Here is a 20324-nt window from a genome sequence, read left to right on the forward strand (position 1 = left end):
CTTTTTGTTACTTTTACTCTGTGTGCTGGCAGATAAGTTTAACATCTATACATATTCATGGAACATCAGCACCTCACACTTACTTGCATCATTTACAATCATATCCCCCCTCTTTTCCATCATGCTTGGCATCACACACACACATGCAACAAAACCTTTGTGTAAATACAATGTCCTGTCATGATTTTGAAAGGTTGGACACCTGACACTATTCCCCATATGTTTCTTTTTAGTAGTTTCATATCCTACATTTTGTACAAAACAGGAGTAAGTGGTTTACAATTTGGCTTTTGACGTATCAGCCAAGTTTACTTTTAGTAAATTCCCGAGGTCTGCAAATGACTTCCCACTTGTGGCCTATGCCACAAAGCTATGGATGGTTATAATTTGATGAAGTGCTTGCCATTGCATCTAACATATACAAAGCATACAATATCCAAAAGGTTTTGCCATTAGCTTGTCTCCTTATGATTTTATGCATTTAAAATATCGATAAAACCCAGAACGTCCAACATTTCAAAGGACATTTCAGTGGCTTCAGGCTATTTCTCTATGCTACAAGTAGAGAGGAAAGTTACATATTAATTTGGCATATGTGGATGATTTAATTAGATTGAAATGAGTTCCCCAAAACTAATACAGCTGATCTGGAATTTGCCAAATCAACCAAATAGTTTTAAAAATTGCACCCTGGTGTTTTGTCATTGAGGAAACTATGCAGTAAAATGGAATCCTTATCTGTGGTTTAGTATGTTTCTGCCAGTTGCACAAACTGCCTAAAAAGATTTTCCAGTTGGCAGTCATTTTAACCCAATTTAAATCCAAATATGCTTGTATAACAAAATCTGTGAGCTTACTTGGCAACTGCAGCTTTGATCTTCCAGTCTACAAATATCTGCTGGGCTGCTTTCATTAAACATCTGCTAATAAATACTTGGCTTAGAATTATATGCTGAACCTGATTTTCAGTTCCTTGATTCATGTTATGTGGTAGAAACTACCAATGGTTTATGAAAATTTAGAGATATATTAGCAGGTATGTTCAAGAAAACTGGGCAAAATACATTTTGAAATAGTAGTCAGTATAACTATACTATCATATAGATATGTGAAACTATATCTTTAACATTTATTTGGCACTGAAAATCGTGTAATTAAGGACTTTTTTTGCTATGATTTCTTAGCAAAAAGAGGTGTTTCTTTTTTCTGCTTAAATGAAAATTCCAGTTTCATGTTTTAAAATCACCCTTGAAAATGTATCAAATTAATAACAAACCATGAAGTCATCTGAAATATTTAATTTGTTGAAGAATTTATTAGTTTTTAACAAAGGATTCCTTTGTTATAGCAGACTTGAGGATCTGCCCGAATCTACAAGCTAATGGTGAAGTCACAATAGCATCTACATTGTATGACTCAAAACTCAAGTCTCCAACCATGATAAACATCGATGTTCACTTAACCATTGACCATTGAAAGCAGTATTAATTATTGCTTGACCTAGACCTTCTGACACACTCTCTGTTCTTCCATTATTTCCTTCTTCATGTTTCCAGTTATTGTTCTCATCCTGGGTCAAAGTGAAGGGTCTGAATTTACACTACAGCACACCGTACTGGGAAGGTGTTCAAGTGATGTTACAGCTGCATAATGACAACTTCAATCTTAGCAACGTCTCCAATCCTCTTCTCTTTACTTGCAGTGGTGCCTAACACCATCACGGGTACACGTACATTGCATACCCCGAGTTTGCACAGGTCGGTCACTGCAGTTCTGTACTACCTGGAAGCTTGAAGATAAACCGGGACCATCTGAGTGGCCAGAAGCAGCTCTATTACTTTTGCTTTCCTTTGCACACATTTCTGACAACATTTTCTAAACTCTATTTTAAGAATCACGGAGCAAAGAATACATTCATTAAACTATGTGGGACATTTTGGAAGCGACATTATATATTGTTTTCAATTAGTGTTAATGTGCATAAAGTTAAACCATGTTATAAAATGTGAGTTTTAATTTGTAATGCTTTATTTCCACCAGGTCAAGGAGTTTGACTAGGTGATATTAATTGTTTTATGGTTATTATGAAACAGAGCATGTATATATACATATAATATGTATATCCAACACTACCACAACGATTACACTTAGTTGTTCTGAGAGAAGTATTTCCTCACTGTTAAATGTTAGCATTTTGGCACCTTTCCATTCCAATGACATCTGTGTAATTGGAGGAATAAACACAAGGACATCAGAAAATCTTCATGCGAATTCTTTTCTGAAAGTGGAGTTGTCTTTGTGCTCTGTCATATATACATGTGTGTATCTTTAAAGGTATGCCTGGAATGTGGTGAAGATTATTGCTCAGGGTGCTTTGCTAAAATGCACCAGAAGGGGGCACTGAAGTTCCACAGAACAACTCTTTTACAGGTAGGACTCTTTCAAGAGTTTATTCCTAAAATGTTACAACATACATGCATTTAAACATATCTTATTATCTGAATTTCAGGAAATTTTCCGTTAATTTCTAAAATCTGGTTATATGCAGTCGGTCTTGACATGTCTTTTTAAAATTATTTCACTGAACTTTAATGCAGACTGTATTTTGTAATTAAATTTTTTAAAATATAGTCTCTCAAACACTTAGCTTGATTCCAGTATTCAGATTAGGCAGCTCTCTGTGACCTCACAATATTAAGATTAGATAATATTTTCATCTGTGAAAAATTTAAATTAATTGGTTTATTAAGTACCATTTCTAGCTAGTTTGTGTAAAGAGATTTGTTTTCTTGGGTGCTATGTAAACATTTATTCATCTTCACACATTATCACTTAGATAACCAAATCTCATGGGCCATCCTTTTCTTTCCACATGCTATGACCTTTTTTTTGTTCTATTAAATCTGTTGATTGGTTTGTAAGATGCCCCAGCTTTAGCCCTGATAAGTGCCTTTAAAACTTTTATACTTAAAGAATAAATATGGTTAGAATAGGATTTGGCATCCCACTAGTTACATTTAATGTTGCACTCATATGTCATAAATTTAAATCTTTTTATAGCAATTTATTCAAGGGTAATTTCTGGAGCACATTCAAGGAAGCTAGGTCAATGCTAGTCAGTGACATTACACAGATTAATGCTGCTAACATCTTGCTGGTAAGAACGCAGAAATAAAATTAGAAACAAAGGCCCAATGTAACAGTTAAAGACTTCAAAAGTCAAAGAGAATGTAAAAGACATGATCAAATTTGTGTTTGAAGACATCTTTGTGAGATGCAAATCTTTACATGTCCTCTCAACATAAATAGACTTAACTGCTAAAGATGCTGATCCATAATGATGAGGAATACAAAGCATCTAATAGACCTGCCTCATATCTTCAACATCATTTCTGTGTCTTTGTTTCTCCCGGGAACCCAAGTGCATTGGTTAGCCTATATTTTCTGGCCTAAGAGTCCTAGTGATCTTTTTTTTCTCCACCTCTCCAGTACCCACTTTAGAAATGCATTTCATTATGCCTGGCTTTTTATGTGCACGCTGGAGACTGAACTTAGTTCTGTGGCTTCCAAGGCAAGCATGCTATTCAAAGAGCTATCTCTACATTCCCAGACCATTACTTTTGATTTGCCACCCAGTTTTTAGAGCTTCCAAAGAGAAAAGACAGACGGACCATGGGGAAAAAAGCCACTCCTTTTTTTCTTAGAGTAATTTAATTGAATGCCACTATAAACAAAATTTTATAAAATGGAGTCTAATTGGTAAGATATAACTACTATAGACGGTAAATGTACAATGATCTCACTGTAAGTTCCTACTGGAAAGTTCCTAATGAATGGTTTATTCATTCTTTGTTTTTTTTTAATTTTTATCTTTTTTTAACTTTTTTATCATTTTAATTTTAAATAGCTTGCTTCACTTGTCAATCCCAGTTCCCTCTCCCTCCCCTCCTCCCGCACTCCCCCATCCCCCCATCCTCCCACTATATCCTCACTTCCTTCCACATAGGGGATATCCAGAGTGTGTCATTTCACTCAGGGCAGGGTCCAGGCACTCCCATAAGAGTCCAGGCTGAGAGAGCATCCCTCTTTGTGTTATGGACACACGAAGTTAGTTTGTATGCCAGGAATAAACACTGATCCACTGCCCAGGGCCCCATAGGTTGCCCAGGCCTCCCTCACTGACTCTCACATTCAGGAGTTCTGGGTCAGTCCATGCTGGCCTCCCAGCTGTCAGTCGGGGGCCAAGAGCTCTCCCCTGTTCAGATCAGCTGTCTCTGCTGGTTTTGCCAGCCCATTCTTTGCCAATTTGCTCATTGCTCCTCTCTCTCTGTCACTACGTTCCATGGGTTCAGTTCAGTGTTTAACTATGGGTGTTTGCCTCTGCTTCCCTCAGTCACTGGATGAAGGTTCTAGATGGTATATACTGTAGACGTCAAATTCATTATCAGGAATGGGCATTTAAGGTGGTCTCTCCACTATTGCTTAGCTTGCCAGTTGGTATCATCCCTTTAGATCACTAGAGGTCTCATTGGTGCCAGATCTCTCTTCTAACCTATGACTCCTACTATTATGGTATTTCTCATCCTGTTCTGCAGCTATTCTATGCCCCACTCAACCTTCCTGTTCCCCCATGAGCTACTCTCTCTTCCTCTTCCCCTCTCTCTTCTTCCCAGCTCCCAGTCCTCCCCTGACCTCTCGCCGTGTTCCCAACCTGCTCAAGAGATCTTGCCTCATTCCTCTTCTCTGGGGTACCATGCATATCTCTCTTAGGTTCTTTCCTGTTTCCCAGACTCTCTATCAGTGAAAGTGCAGACTGACACTATCCTGATCCATGTCTAAAATCCATATATGTGTGAGTACATACCATGTTTGTCTTTTTGTGACTAGGTTACCTCACTTGGGATGGTTTCTTTTAGTGCCATCCATTTGACAGCAAATTTCAAGATTCCATTGTTTTTTTCTAACGAGTAGTACTCCATTGTATAAATGTACTACATTTTCTCTGTCAATTCTTCAGTTGAGGGGCATCTAAGTTGCTTCCAGATTCTGGATATTACCAATAATGCTTCTATGAACATAGTGGAACAGATGTCCTTGTTGTATGAATTCACATCTTTTGGATATATGCCTAAGAGTGAAATTGCTGGGTCTTGTGGAAGATCGATTCCCATTTTCCTGAGGAATCTCCATACTGATTTCTAAAGTGGGTGTACGAGTTGGCACTCCAACCAGCAGTGGAGGAGTGGAGTGTCCCACTCTCTCTACATCCTCTCCAGCATAAATTGTTTTTGGTGTTTTTGATTTTAGCTATTCTGACAGGAGTAAGATGGTATCTCAGAGTTTGTTTTTTATTTGAATTTCCCAGATGGCTAAGGATGTTGAGCACTTTCTCAAGTGTCTCTCAGCCATTTTAGACACCGCTATTGATAATTCTCTAATTAGTTCTATAGCCCATTTTTTAATTGGATCCTTTGGTGTTTTGGAGACTTGCTTCTTGAGTTCTTTGTAAATTTTGGAGATCAGCCCTCTGTCAGATGTGGGGTTAGTGAATATATTTTCCCATTCTGTAAACTGCCTTTTTGTCTTGTTGACTGTGTCCTTTGCCTTACAGAAACTTCTTAGTTTTAGGAGGTCCCATTTGTTAATTGTTGATCTCAGTGTCTGTGATACTGGTGTTATGTTCAGGAAGCGGTCTCCTATACCGATTCGTTGAAGAATATCTCCCACTTTATTTTCTAAGAGTTTCAGTGTGGTTGGATTTATGTTGAGGTCTTTGATCCATTTGGACACAAGTTTTGAGCAAGGCAATAGACATGGATCTATCTGCAGTCTTCTGCATGCCAATATTCAGTTATGCCAGCAACATTTGTTGAAGATGCTTTCTTTTTTCCATTGTATAATTTTAGCTTCTTTGTCAAAAATCAAGTGTTCATAGGTGTGTGGCTTAAAATCAGGATTTTCAATTCGGTTCCATTGGTCTACCTGCGTATTTTTGTGCCAATACCAAGCTGTTTTCAGGATTATAGGTCTGTAATAGAGCTTGAAGTCAGATAGGGTGATGCCTCCTGAAGTTCTTTTATTGTGTAGGGTTGTTTTGGCTATCCTGGGCCATTTGTTTTTCTATATAAAGTTGATAATTGTTCTTTCAAGGTCTGTGAAGAATTGTGCCAGAATTTTGATAGGGATTCCATTGAATCTGTAGACTGCTTTTGGCAAGATTGCCATTTTTATCATGTTGACCCTACCAATCCAAGAGCATGGGAGATCTTTCCATTTTCTTGTATCCTCTTTGATTTCTTTCTTTAAAGACTCAAAGTTCTTGATATACAGGTCTTTCACTTCTTTGGTTAACATTATTCACAGATATTTGATGCTGTTTATGGCTATTATAAAGGGTGATGTTTCTCTTATTTCTTTCTCAGCCACTTCATCATATGTATATAATAGGACCATTGATTTTTTGAATTAACCTTGTATCCTGCCACTTCGCTGAAGGTGTTTATTAGCTCTAGGAGTTCCCTTGTGGAATTTTTCAGGAAACTTATGTAAACTATCATATCATCTGCAAATAGTGAAAACTTGACTTCTTCTTTTCCTATTTGTATCCCCTTGATCTCCTTTTGTTGTCTTATTGCTCTAGCTAGAACTTCAAGTACAATTTTGAAGAGATATGGAGAGAGTGGACAGCCTTGTCTTGTTCCTGATTTTAGAGGAATTGCGTTTTCTCTCCATTTAGTTTGATGTTAGCTGTTGGTTTACTGTATATTGCTTTTATTATGTTCAGGTATGTTCCTGTTATCCCTGATCTCTCTAGGACCTTTATCATGAAGGGGTGCTGGATTTTGTCAAAGGCTTTTTCAGCATCTAGTGAGATGATCATGTGGTTTTTCTTTCACAGTTTGTTTATATGGTGGATTACATTGATAGATTTTCTAATGTTGTACCATCCCTGCATTCCTGGGATGACGCCTACTTGATCATGGTGGATGATTTTTCTGATGTGTTCTTGAATCCGGTTTGCTAGTGTTTTATTGAGTATTTTTGCATCCATGGTCATGGGGAAAATTGGTCTATAGTTCTCTTTCTTGTGTCTTTGTGTGGCTTAGGTACCAAGGTAATTGTAGCCTCGTAAAAAGAGTTTGGCAGTGAGCCTTCTCCTTCTACTGTGTGGAATACTTTGAGGAGTATTGGAATTAGCTCTTATTTGAATTTCTCGTAGAATTCTGCACTGAAGCCATCTGGGCCTGGGCTTTTTTTGTTTGGGAGACTTTTGATGACTGCTTCTATTTCATTAAGGGTTATAGGTCTGTTTAGATTGTTTATCTGTTCTTGATTTAGTTTTGGCAAGTGATATATTTCTAGGAAATTGTCCATTTCCTTTAAAGTTTTGAATTTTGTGGAGTACAGATTTCCAAAGTATGCCCTGATGATTGTCTGGATTTCCTCTGTGTCTGTTATTATGTCCCCCTTTTCATTTCTGATTTTGTCAATTCTTTGGTTGACGACTGTATATCCTTTAATGACTCTTCAACACCTGAGATTCTCTCTTCTATCTTTTGTATTCTACTGCTGATATTTTCATCTGTAGTTCCTGATTGTTTACCCAGCTTTTCTATTTCCAGCATCCCCATGTTCTGTGTTTTCTTTATTGTTTCTATTTCAGAGTTCAATCCTTCAACTGTGTGAGTTGTTTCCTTCATTTTTTGGTTGTTTTCTCTTGGTACCATTTAGAGTCTTTGAGAGATTAGTTTATTTCTTGAATTTTTTGGTTCACCTTTTCCTCCAGTTCATGGATATTTTGTTTGTTTTTTCTTCTATTTCCTTAAGAGTTTTCCTCATTTCCTCTTTGAGGGTCTCTATCATCTTCATAAAATAATTTTTAAGGTCTGTCTCTTCTGCTTCATCTATGTAGTGCTTTTCAGGCCTTGCTGGTGTTGGGTCTCTAGATTCTGGTGGAGTCATGTTGGCCCTTCTATTGCTGTGTGAGCTCTTCTTCTGTCTTCTTCCCATCTCTTCTTCCAGTGGCTGCTGGTGGGGTCTTTCTGTCTCCACTGATCTCCTTCTTTCCTGAATCTGAACCCGGGGACACTGGTGGGTGGGGACTGAACATGGGGATGCCAATGGGTGGGGTCTGGAAGGACTGATGTCTTTCCTGTGTGGGCAGGTCCTCTGGGTATCAGGAGTGGGCCCCCAGAAGATTGAGCTGATGGGTGATTGGTGGGGATGGGCATGGCCCCAGGTGGATCCAAGCTCACCTGCAGCTGGAGGTTGGAGTCTGGAAGGACTGATGCCTTTCCTGTGTGGGTGGGTCTTCTGGATGCCAGGAGCAGGCCCAGAAAGATTGAGGGTTGGGCGTGGGCAGGGGGGGTGGTCCCAGGGGGCATTTCTTGTTTGTTGTTAATCACCACTCAGTGACTTGAAACATTCCATTACTTTAGAATGGAGAAAAAAGGGAGAGTGAATCACAGCTTCTCTCTTTAACAGTATCTGAGGTTCTTGGTGTATCCAAACTGACTTTTCTTTTCCTTTGTCTTCTCTTCTCACTTCTCCTCTGTTCCCTCCCCCTCCCACATCCTCCATAAGGCTTTGATATAACTTTCTGTGGATATGTGAATATAATGTAGGTCAAATCATACTTGCCAAAACCAACTCAAACTCGAGGGTAATTTCTGGACATTGAGTCTCTTTCTATTTCATATTAAGCTATAAAAATAACTGAAATGGATTCCATCATTTGATCTTTTTAGATTAGAATCGTATGAAATTCTAAATGTAGAATTCATCAATGAAGCATTTACTATGCACATATAAGGTATTATACATTTTTTAACTAGAATATACTTATTTTGAAATGTAAATTTCCTGTGGGCTCTATATTGCCTTTGTGGATAGTATTTGTAGCAATATGCAGGCTATTTTTCTCATTTTATTAATACATAATTTATAGACACCAGTAGCATATATTCAAGCTCATTTGATGTCTCTGTGTACTTGTGACTTGAGAAATACTGTTCAAATCAATCCAATAAATATATCAATCACTTCATCCACCATGTTTTTTCTTTTCCTTTTCTTTTTTTGTGATTCAAAAACACTTGAAATACTGCTGGCATTGCACTCTCTAGATTTGATTGTAGAGAAGGAAAGGTTGTCAAGCCACAAATAGTAAAATGATATTTAAACTCTTTGGGAATTTGAAATTTGAAGGTGACACATTTGTTTCTAAAGTTAGCACTGATAAATTTTATGTTGTATACAAATCAAGGAGTGTGAGACACAACCCCAACTTCTTGGAGGGTTTTGATGTATATAGAAGTACTGACAAATGACTACTGAGATCACATCCTTTTCTGAGTTCATGGCTTATCATTCCTATTACTCTTAAGTCTATTGTTATTGATTATGGCATGAGATGAGTCCTGAGAAGCCTTCTGGCTGGCTTACCTTCTGCATGCCTTCCTTCCTGCCTCCCTCCCTCCCTCCCTTCCTCCCTCCCTCCCTCCCTCTCCCTTTCTGACCCTCCTCCCTCTCTCTCCTGTCCTCCCTCCTTCCCTCCATCCATCCTTCCCTCCTTCCTTCTTTCTTTCTCTCTCCCTGTGTCTTCTCCCCTGTTGTTTCCTCTGCATTCATACTCCCCCCTTCTTTTTTCTGGGCCTTGACTCGCAATTGGTAAGTAATTTGAATATTTTTTCCTTTGTAGACCTTATTAATCAGAAATATTGTTTTATTTTTGGTATTCATCTATTTTTATAATGAACCCTTTCATGAGATTTCATTGACCACTGAATTTATATCTAATCTGAGAACTGGAGTAGACAGTTGATGAGAAAGAATTAAGTAGCATTATAGAAATAACATTGTTATCTAAGAAGAACACATTCCAGGCTAATGGCTATTTACCTTATTTTATATTATTTATTATGTGATAATTTTTTGTAGTTTTTATAGTATGTCACTAAATTTGATACCTTTAATCCATGTAAATCCTTGGTCTATAGACTAATGAGTCTTATGATTCGGTCATTACATACATTTTAAAAGACATTATCTAGTTTTACTTAAGAAAATCCCTACAATATAGAAATCAAGCTGGTTATTGCCATTTTCATGCTAACACAATTTTAAAAGGCACTCCATTTGATTTATAATTGATTTATGCTTGACAATGGTTGAAACATTTGGGGTTTCCATTCCTCTTTCAAGCCCTGTTAGTCTTGTGTAGAATAAAGTGTAAAGGCAGAGGAGCAATTGGAAACCATAAAAGTTCTATTTCTTTAATGAGAAAAATTGTCAATACCAAGACTTGAAGGTTTTTTTTTTCTAGATGAGAAATATGGTCTTAATATATCAAGCACTCATATTTTTTCTTAACAAAATATCCTCAGACACAGGAGAACACTAATCAGAGAGAATAGAAGGCTGCAAAAACACACAGAAGGCATTCTGCTGTGAAGTAAGCCATGCACAGGGGAGGGTGGATTAAGCAAATCATTAATAGATAGATTATAGTAGGTATCTTCTTTTAATTGGAATGGAGATTCTCTTAACTACAGAGTTGAAACCTCAGAAGCGGCGAGGTTGCAAATGAAAGAAGAGTCTATCCAGGCATAGTTTCAAATTGTCTTGTATGAGGCCTTCTCTCTCCAAGGGAAGGTGTGTTTCATAAGCATGGGTGTAATTAGTAATATATGCTTGTGTGAATGAACTTATGGGGAAATAACTGCTGAGTACATGAATCTCAGTACCAGAATACCACTTATGCTCGTTAACTTCACTATATTTTTGGTTATATATTTAAGTTGACAATGTCCATTATCAGATTTTTGGTTCATATTGTTACCATTCCATGATTGTTTAAATTATATATTTTGATATCATGATTAGTCATTTTGGCAAATATCATAATTACTTGAGTGGTCTTACCATGGCCATTTGCCATCCACTGCATATTATGAGTGTGCTGTGCGTGTCCACAGATTTTCTTATTTACAGCATAGGTGGTCTGTTCCCTGACTGCTGGAACACTGCTGCAGATAAGGGCATCACTGCGACCCTCTCCAGCAATTTTTCCTTCCCATAGTGTCTACCCCTTCTAACATTACTTCTAAGAGGTAGCCTGGTTTATTTGTATTCTGTTGATATCACAAGACACGACAGATGAGATAATTTATAGGGAATAAATATTAATTCAGATCAGAGTTTTGGAGACTGGAAGGCCCATAGTTGAGGGCCCGCATTTAGAAAGGGGGTCTTGCGGCAGGGAAGATACTGCAGAGATTTGAGGTTGTATAGACCATCACATGGTTAACAGGAACAGAAACAGACTTCCAAGATAAACCATTGATGCACCATTTGGTTAGTTATAATCATCAGGTAACGATCTCATTTGGTACCACATCTCAACATCTCACAAATAGGGTTTGCATTTCAGTGAATACTGAAAGGAGGTCTGCAGAACATGGCACATCACCCCCGAACCACAAATGTTCAAACAGCCTCCTTGTTTAACTCTGGTGGCCGTTACAAACACCACCCCCTTTTTCTTGTCCCAAATGCTCTTCCTAAAAGGAAAGTGGGAGGCGAATTAGCACAGAGGCCTGGAGCGAGGAGAGACTGCCATTCCTAGTCCTTTTCCCAGTCTGCCACGTATCACGTCATACCGAGCAAGTCGCTTTTTGTAGCTGGCATTGACATCAGCATTTTTCTTGCCCTGCTCTTCTTCCTTCCTTTGCCTAGAGTTAGTGTTTCCCGAGCACTACACTAAATCTCTGGAAGACAAATTTCATAATTATTTTTGGGGAAAACTTGGTTCATGACAATGTGAAATGCAGAGTAAACTCAGCCTGTTACTGGCTGAGTTTTAGGCAATGACAGAATTGTTAAAGGTCAGCGCATAGAAACCGAGAAGTCGGTATTGAAGTGCGAAGGTGTAAATAGGAACTGCAACTGTATTTCTGACAGAGTAAAAATTGCCATTGTGCCAAGGATGTTAAGACAAATTAACTTATTGCTGCTTCCTGGAATCCTTTGGAGGGTAGAAATTTCTCCGAGGGTTGAGGCATGAATTTCTAAATTGTAATGCATTCCGATCTGGACCCAAAATGGAACAGAGTTCAGGTCGGTCAGAGTCTTCACTTAAAGCAGCGGTTCCTAACTTTCCTAATGCTGCGACCCTTTAACACAGGTCCTCTTGCTGTGGGGACTCCCCAACCATAAAATTATTTCATTTCTACTTCCTAACTGTAATTTTGCTACTGATATGAGTCATGATATAAATACCTGATATGTAGGATATCTGATATGTGCCCCACAAAGGGGTCATGACCCACAGGTTGAGAATCACTGTTCTAAAGTCATCACTCAGGAAGAATGATGTAGATACGAGAAATTGCCCCTCAAAGGGAATCATCACATGTTCACTTGATCTTACAGTCAAATTACAAAATTATCCTGGAAATAACATAAATTGACTACTTATGAATATTAATGCTGTAATTCAGGGAAAAGTAAAACACTTAAAATATATGTAACAACTGAGTACCACCATATTTTCCTATTTCTTAGATATGAATAATGTTTATTCCTATACTGTAGTACTAAGTTCATTGCCCTTTAATATAATTATTGCTTTTACCAACTCAGTTAATGGTCTTTTAAAAATCATATTACTATTAGCCACTCGCTCTTCATGTCTTCTGATAAAACTCCTTCTCCGATAAGAAATATATCAGATTTCTTCATGCCTGCATTCCCAGTACCTGTATCTGGCCTTTCTAATTCAATTTTTAAGAGAATGAAAATGTAAATGGATCTGCAATGATATGATTAAATTCCCCAAATAATGTAAGCCTGTATTTTATGTGACAAACTTTTATGTTTCTCCATGTTATGAAAGCTAAAGAATTTATTAGCTAAAATTGGATAAAGAATATAACTTATGATAAAACTTTCCCTCTTATGTGTCAAATTTGGCCTTTGGTTAACTATGTAGTTCTTTCTTGGAAAAGTAGAAAACAGTGTCTATGAAGTGTATTTGCAGCAAATAGGAGCTCTCACAGGCAAGCTGTATTTTATCAGGAGAAACTGCAGATGACAGGTAAATGAGAGCTCCCTGCCTGCAGAGAGCTTTGTAACTGGCACATCCTCTGTGGGGTCTGCAGAGAGCTTTGTAACTGGTACATCCTCTGTGGGGTTTTACCACCCCTGGAGTGCAGATTCACTCCATGGAAAATAAGAACTGTAAGCCAGACATCTTATTCATATACTGTGTCTGGACCCCTACCAGGGCTCCTCCCAGAACAAATGCTAACACTGTCCCTCTGGCAAGCCAATATACCTGTTTCTGACTGGCTTGTTGTCTACAGAAGCTCATTCATAGTGTTGGAAGTCCGGCAGTCCATCTCAGGAAGAATGCTTGGTCAATATTCCACTTAAGTGTTTGATCATACATTCAGGAATTCAAAAATAGACTGAAGACCAATAAAATAATTTTTTTCTGGGAACAACTGATAGGATTGTTTTTCATAGAGAAGTCATAATTCATATACTTAGATGTGTTCATATAAGATATATGGCGCAGTGAATTTTAATGTTCTTGCTGATATGTGTAATTGTCGGTCTAATTAATGTTGAATATGAGTATCAGCCCAAAGTGTTTCTTTGTTGCTACAGTCATTCTCATGATATTTCTACTCATTCCCTATCTACTTTCTGTCTCTTACAGATTGGCCTCTTCTGCAACAGTATATAATTAGGGGTCAGTTTACCTTGCTTGTGTGATGTTTTAAGCATTAATTGTTGTTGTGTCAGTATTTTATTTGTTTATATGGTCAAGCAGCAGTGTTGTGTAACATGGCTGTAGCAGATTTTATTAATCCATTTATCATTGATGGGGTACCTGTGTTGCCTTCACATTTGGGGTTGTTAAGAATAATGTCATGAAATCTATTGAGTGCTTTTTAAATTTTTTTTGTTTGTTGGTTCTGTTTTACTTTTGTGTATATGTGTGTGTGGGCATGGGATGGCAGGGTACCTCTATACAGCTAAGTCTGGCCTTGAGCATGCAATTTTGCTGACTCAATGCCCTGTTTACGAGACTCACACATACGCACTTTATTGTCCAACTGTATGCAAGGTATTGCCTATATAGGTCTTTCTTTTTTTCCCTTGATTAGATCCCTACTACTGGAATTACTGGGTCATATGTGTCTGCATTTCTAATTGTTTCTACGGGTCCAGAGTGTTTGCCACTGTGGGTACAACATATTTCATTCCTATCAGCCACAGATTTAAGATCTGATTTTTCTATGGGGTAGACAAACTTGTCATTGATCTTTTAGTTGTAGCATCCTAGTGAGCATGATCCCACTCATGAGAACGATCCTAATAAGCAATATCTCCATTGTAGTTTTGCCTTGCACTTGCATGCCGCAAAAGGACCATGACTCTTTTCCAAGTGTGGTAATTGTCCTTTGTATATATTTCTTAAGGAAATGGAAATATGGGAAAACTCAAAACCATATAGGTCAGTGAAGTTACGTCTGTGATGACCTTCTCTGTGTGTATGTAATTTGTGTGTTGGTGTTTTGCTGTGGGTGTCTGCATGCACAGCACACATGTAGAGTTCATTGGACAGCCTTGCTTGTCAGTCCTCAAGAGGCATCCAACTTTTTTGAGACAGGGTCTCTCACTGGTTATGAAATTCATTACTCAGGCCACACTAGGTAATTCATGACCTCACAGGGATCCTTCTGTTTGCTCCCCTAGAGTTGGAACTACAATTGTACACCACTGCACCCCGCATCTACTCAGATTAGATGTGAGATGACTTTTGATCTTTGTTCTAAGAAAAGCTCTGGAAACTGGACACATAGGAAGAAGATTAAGTAGAGAAGACTTCACTTATCACTCAAGAGCATTAGAGGCTTAGAGAGTTTACTATGAAAAGAGTGAGGAAGCAACCAGTGTGGTATAAGAGGAGCCCTGCAGTTAAGCATAATGTAGAGAAGTCACAAACAAATTTCAGAAGGAGAAGAGAATGTTCCTTCATGCTTGTGCTGAGAGGATTTAAAAAAAATTTTTTTCAGGACAGGGTTTCTCTGTGCAGCCTTGGCTGTCCTGGAACTCACTCTTTAAGGATAGTCTAGCCTCAGACTGATAGAGACCTGTCTGCCTCTGCATCTTAAGTCTGAGATTAAAGACATGCATCATTAACACCTGGCTTAAGATAAAATCATATAAGCCAGCTAAATGACAGCACAAATATTTTTCTGCTCATAGACTGGGATATGTGCGTTAATCTTTATCTGTGCATATTAATTGCTTCTACAGTTTCAAACTTATCCTTATGCCTTTTATATTTAAAGCTTACAAAACAGTAATATTAATTATGAATTCAAAGAATTCTTTAAAACTATCTTTGTTTAGTAATATTTTTCATAGCTTTCTTGAGGTATAATTGTAATACAAAGTCTTCATGTATTTAGTGCATATATTTTGATGGATTTTGACATAATTATGTGACAATTATCATCACCTTAATTATGACAATAAACATATATATTACTTGTAAAAGTGTCTGATTCCCTTAATTTGTGTGTATTGGAGAAGATATTTAAATGGAGTTAAAGAAAAACGTGTTAGTGAATAAATTCATGGAACATATATTAGTCATGGTTCTCCAGATTCATAGAAGTTATGGAATGGATCAGACTCCCATATATGTGTGATTTACTGGAATGACTTACAGGCTACTGCAGTTCAACTAGTACAACAATGGCTAACTGTGAATGGAAAGTCAAAGTATCTGTTATTTTCTCAGTCTCACAAGGCTAGGTGTCTCAGCTGGTCTTTTGCATGCTGGAATCCAGAAGAAGTAGGTTCCAATTCCAGTGAGGGTGTGGATGCAGTAGCAAGCTGAGGAGAAGCAGGCAAAGAGCAATAGCTTCCTTCTTCTGTTTTCTTATATAGACTTCCAGCAGAAGGTATGGGCCAGAATAAGGTGTGTCTTACCACCTCAAAATTTGGATTAGAGGCATCTGTCTTCCTACGTCAAGATCCTAGTGCAACGGAAATTCCCAGGAATCTACTGGGGTGACCCTAGTGAATACTACTAGTGATGGGGTATATGGAATCTGAAACTAGCCATCTACTATAACCAGGCAAGGCTTCCAGTGGTGGGGCATCAACAGAACCACAGACCTTTGACCTACCATTTGTCCTTTCTGGAAGATGTGGCACATAACTTGCAGGAGGGTCCTACCAGTGACTTGTTCAACCTGCAGCCCATTCCATGAGAGTAAGTTCATATCTGATGCTGTCAGGATGGTCAGGGACCAGAAGCCAGATAGCCCAGACACCAAGATTAGAACCTAATATGACAGATCTCACATAAACATACCAAATCAGGTCAATGAAATGATTCCTACTGATACTTCGCTGTACTGACAGACCAGAGTCTAGCCCAGTTTTCATCAGAGAGGTTTTATCCTGCCACTGATGGGAACAGATGAAGAGACCCATAGCTCGACATTAGATGGAGTCCAGGGAATTCCATGGAAGAGAGGGAAGATTTGTAGGAGTCAGATGGGTGGGGGACCACAAGGTCATTGCCAATTGAATCAACTAAATCAGGGCTCACAGAGACTGGAGAGACAATCAGGGAGACTGTATGGGTCTGAGCTAGGATCTCTGTGTATGTTACAGTTTTGCAGCTTGGTTTTCTTGTGGGAGTCCCATCAGTGGCAGTGGAGAGTTGTTTCTCCTTTAACTGCTTTTGAGATCCTTCTTCTACTGGGTTGCCATGTTTATCCTTGATATGAAGGTATGCATCTACTCTTATTGTAACTCACTTTGCCGTATTTGATTAGTATCTGTGGGAGGCTTGCTTTTTCTCTGAAGGGAAACAGGAGTGGAGCTTGACAGAGGAGAGGGGGAGGACCAGGGAGGAGTGGAGGGAGAGGAAATTGTGTTTGAGATGTATGTATAAGAGAATAAAAAGTATGCACCTCCCAAAAGAAACGTAATTAAAAACCTGTGCCTTAAGAGGTGGATTAAAGGTGTGTGTCTTCATACTTCAAAGGACCAGACTAGGTGTGGGTTCACTCACTTCAAACCAAGTGGAAAATCTCTCACAGGTGTGCCCTCCATTTTTGGATTGTAGTTTATTCCAGATAAAATCAAGCAAACAACTAAGAATAGTCATCACAGAAGGTAAAATGTTACATAACTCTATTAATATGTGACAACTAAAATACACATATAGTTAGAATACAATAATAATTGCTAATGAGTAGACAGAGAAGGAAATCAGAGGTGGAGTTCAATTGAGTTCATAGATGAATGATTCTTGACACTGGATAGATAACTCAGCCATTAAGGATATTGGCAATACTATCAGATGACCCAGATTTAATTCTCAATACCCATAAGACAGCTCATAACTAATTGTAACTTCAGTTCTATGCAATATGACACCTTCTTCTGGCCTCTGATGGCAACAGGCAAACATGTTGTACAGACACATACACAGATAAAACCCCCCAAACACACAAAAGCGTAGTTAAAAATATTTTAAAACAATAGTAAGTTCTATTGTTCTAATGTTCATAAAAGTGTCTGTAGTAACAATAGAGCATTGTATACTGAGGCTTGTTTCTACAAGAATATAGCAACACATTTTGGACGACTTTTATAAAATAGTGAATGGAAGTTTCAGATTTTGATTTATTACATATTTAACAATATATACTCTTTCCTTGTTTGAAATTTTGGATAATAAACTATTATTTGGGAAATCTTCAATACCTAACCAAATATCTAACTTTTATTTGATGGCATAGTACTGACTATTCCAGGATCCTTTATAATTAGCAATTGCTAAGTACATTGTCTCCTGATTTTTCATGAGGTTTGACAAACTTTGCAGTTTCTTTGGATGAATTAGTTTATGCTCACTGCTTTTTACAGAAAAAAATTTCAGTGGTGATGCAAGTTTAATACTATATTTAAAACCCAAATATGACAGATTTCTTGATCATTCTTTGCTGGTGAATTTATTCTGCTTCGTCTGAAAAATCTGTTATTCAAATAATTGAATATGAAATCATTTGTTCTTCATGTAGCTCAAATATGAGTAATTACTGAAAGCAGCTAACTCAGCTGAATGCATTCATTATACATGTAATATTATCTGAAAACAACACTAAGTACTTGCTAAGATAATTGATATAGTGCATAATTATATGGCATCAAGACTGTAAATAGGTAGCAAGATTGCAGGTGTGAATTTCCTGCATTGCTTTCTTTTGGTTATCCTGGCTCACTTTAATGATTGCTCCTTCAGAAGAAATTCTTGATGCAATAAAAATTGAAAGGTACAATTATTTGGACACAAATCATGCTTTTTGTTTTCCTGAGACTGGCTGCTTTCATTCTTAGTAATACATTATATTTTGAGAATAACATTGACATGCCATATTTTCTTTTGCTAAAAAATTATTTTAAGTTGATGAGATGTGTTTCATTTAATATGTACTGTTATTTTAAGAGAGTATTATGTATCGAATCTGCATTAGATTCATTTGGCATTATTTACATGTTGTGTGGTGGATTACCAGACTCTTGATCATTTTGATTATCTCCTTAGTATATAGGAAAAATACTAATGCCTAAATCAACAATTAATAAAACCTGATAGTAACCAGGCAACCCTTTACAGGAAAGGAACATGTAAAAGTTTATGTTACTGGAAACTTCAGGCACATGATTTTTGTATTTCCAGAATTTGATTCCTATCTGGTTTATGGTTGGTGCAGAAAAGTTTTTCCATATTGGACTGTTCCATGCCTTATGCAGTTACCACATACTTTTTAGGAATATGATGAGTAGACAGCTTTTAAATGCAGTCTTTTATCTGTTTCTCTGCGTGTGTGTGTGTGTGTGTGTGTGAGAGAGAGAGAGAGAGAGAGAGAGAGAGAGGAGTGTGTTGTCTGAGTGAACTATGTGTTGTATGCTTATGCCTGTCCTCACGTGCAGAGGATGGAGAAGGATCCTGGGGGTGCAGCTCTATAACTGTTTTGACTCATTCTCAGGGTATCTCCCTGAATTCTGGACTAGGTGGGTGGGTGGTAACCTCCACCACTCATACTGTCACTGCCCTTCTGCAGTGCAAGGTTTATTGCAGGCATGCCTGTGAGGACACCTGTGTTTTTCTAAAGGTTTGAAGGACTTGGTCTTAAGATCTTCATGCTTATATAACATGAACTCTTTCTCCGCTGAGCTCTCTTTTTTGTCCCCCACAAATACAGATTGTGCAGTGGGTCCCTTCATTGCAACGTGCTTCAATCTAAATACTTGTCTTTCTTTGCATTTGTACATGAACATGTAGAAACTTTGGTATAGATTCTGTTGTTTGTTTGTGTGTTTCTAATTGGAAAATATGCTGCTGTTTGGAAATTTTGACCTTTTCTTCCTAGTTGGCACTTAACTTTTGGTTTTGGTTTGTCTTACTGTTTTTGATTTTTTTTGTAGCAGCAGTAGATGAAACTTTTTGGCAAATCATTTATTGATCACCTCCCTAAATTCTGATAAAGAATTAGTTAAAGTAAAGCCTACTATATCATAGGGAATTCTTTCTTTATTATTTTTCAAACAATCTTATTTTACATACCTATCCAGTTTCCTCTTCCTCCTATCCTCCTGTTTTCCCTACCTCTTCCCCACCCCACCACCCATTCACCCCACAGAGAGTTTGAGACCTCCCATGGGGTATCAACAAAGTTTGTCACATCATTGGGGCAGTACTAAGTCTCTCCTCATCCCCGTATCTAGGCTGAGCAAGTTATCATCCTTTCGTGGGGAATGGACTCCAAAAAGCCCATTTGTGCACTAAGGATAAATACAGGTTGCACTGCTAGGGGCCCCATAGACTGTCCAAGTCATGCAACTGACACCCGCATTGAGAGGACCTAGTTCAATCTAGTTCCCCAGCTGTCCGACTGGAGTCAGTGAGTTCCCACTAACTCACGTCAGCTGTTTCTGTGGGTTTCCCCATCGTGGCCTTGACTCCAGGGTTTGGTGCAGTGTTTAGCTGTGGATCTCTGTGTCTGCTTCAATCAGTTACTGGATAAATGTTCTAATGGTGAAAATTAAGGTAGTCATCAATCTCATTATAAGGGAAGGGTAGTTAAGGTACCCTTTTTGTTATTTTTCAGAGTTTTAGATGGAAAATTTTCTAATACATTGATTTGTAAGGGCAAATTCATCAGAAGAGCAAACTGCTTTGCTCTATGAACAGAAGCATATTTTATAATGAAAAATTGGAG

The 20324-nt window shown here is 37.9% G+C and overlaps 1 protein-coding gene across 6 annotated transcripts in view; it reads left to right on the top strand.

Moving 5' to 3' along the window:
- The window catches only part of Zbbx (zinc finger B-box domain containing), a 107238-nt gene that overhangs the window by 23346 nt on the left and 63568 nt on the right, over positions 1-20324 (top strand). For all 6 annotated transcript variants that reach the window (XM_040752641.1, XM_021230664.2, XM_040752644.1 and 3 more), the window contains one exon: positions 2335-2430. In XM_040752641.1, coding sequence (XP_040608575.1) covers positions 2335-2430 — 96 coding nt within the window. The remainder of the gene's footprint in view (positions 1-2334; positions 2431-20324) is intronic.

The sequence above is a fragment of the Mesocricetus auratus genome, unplaced genomic scaffold (genome assembly GCF_017639785.1).
Source record: "Mesocricetus auratus isolate SY011 unplaced genomic scaffold, BCM_Maur_2.0 Super-Scaffold_100009, whole genome shotgun sequence".
NCBI lineage: Eukaryota > Metazoa > Chordata > Mammalia > Rodentia > Cricetidae > Mesocricetus > Mesocricetus auratus.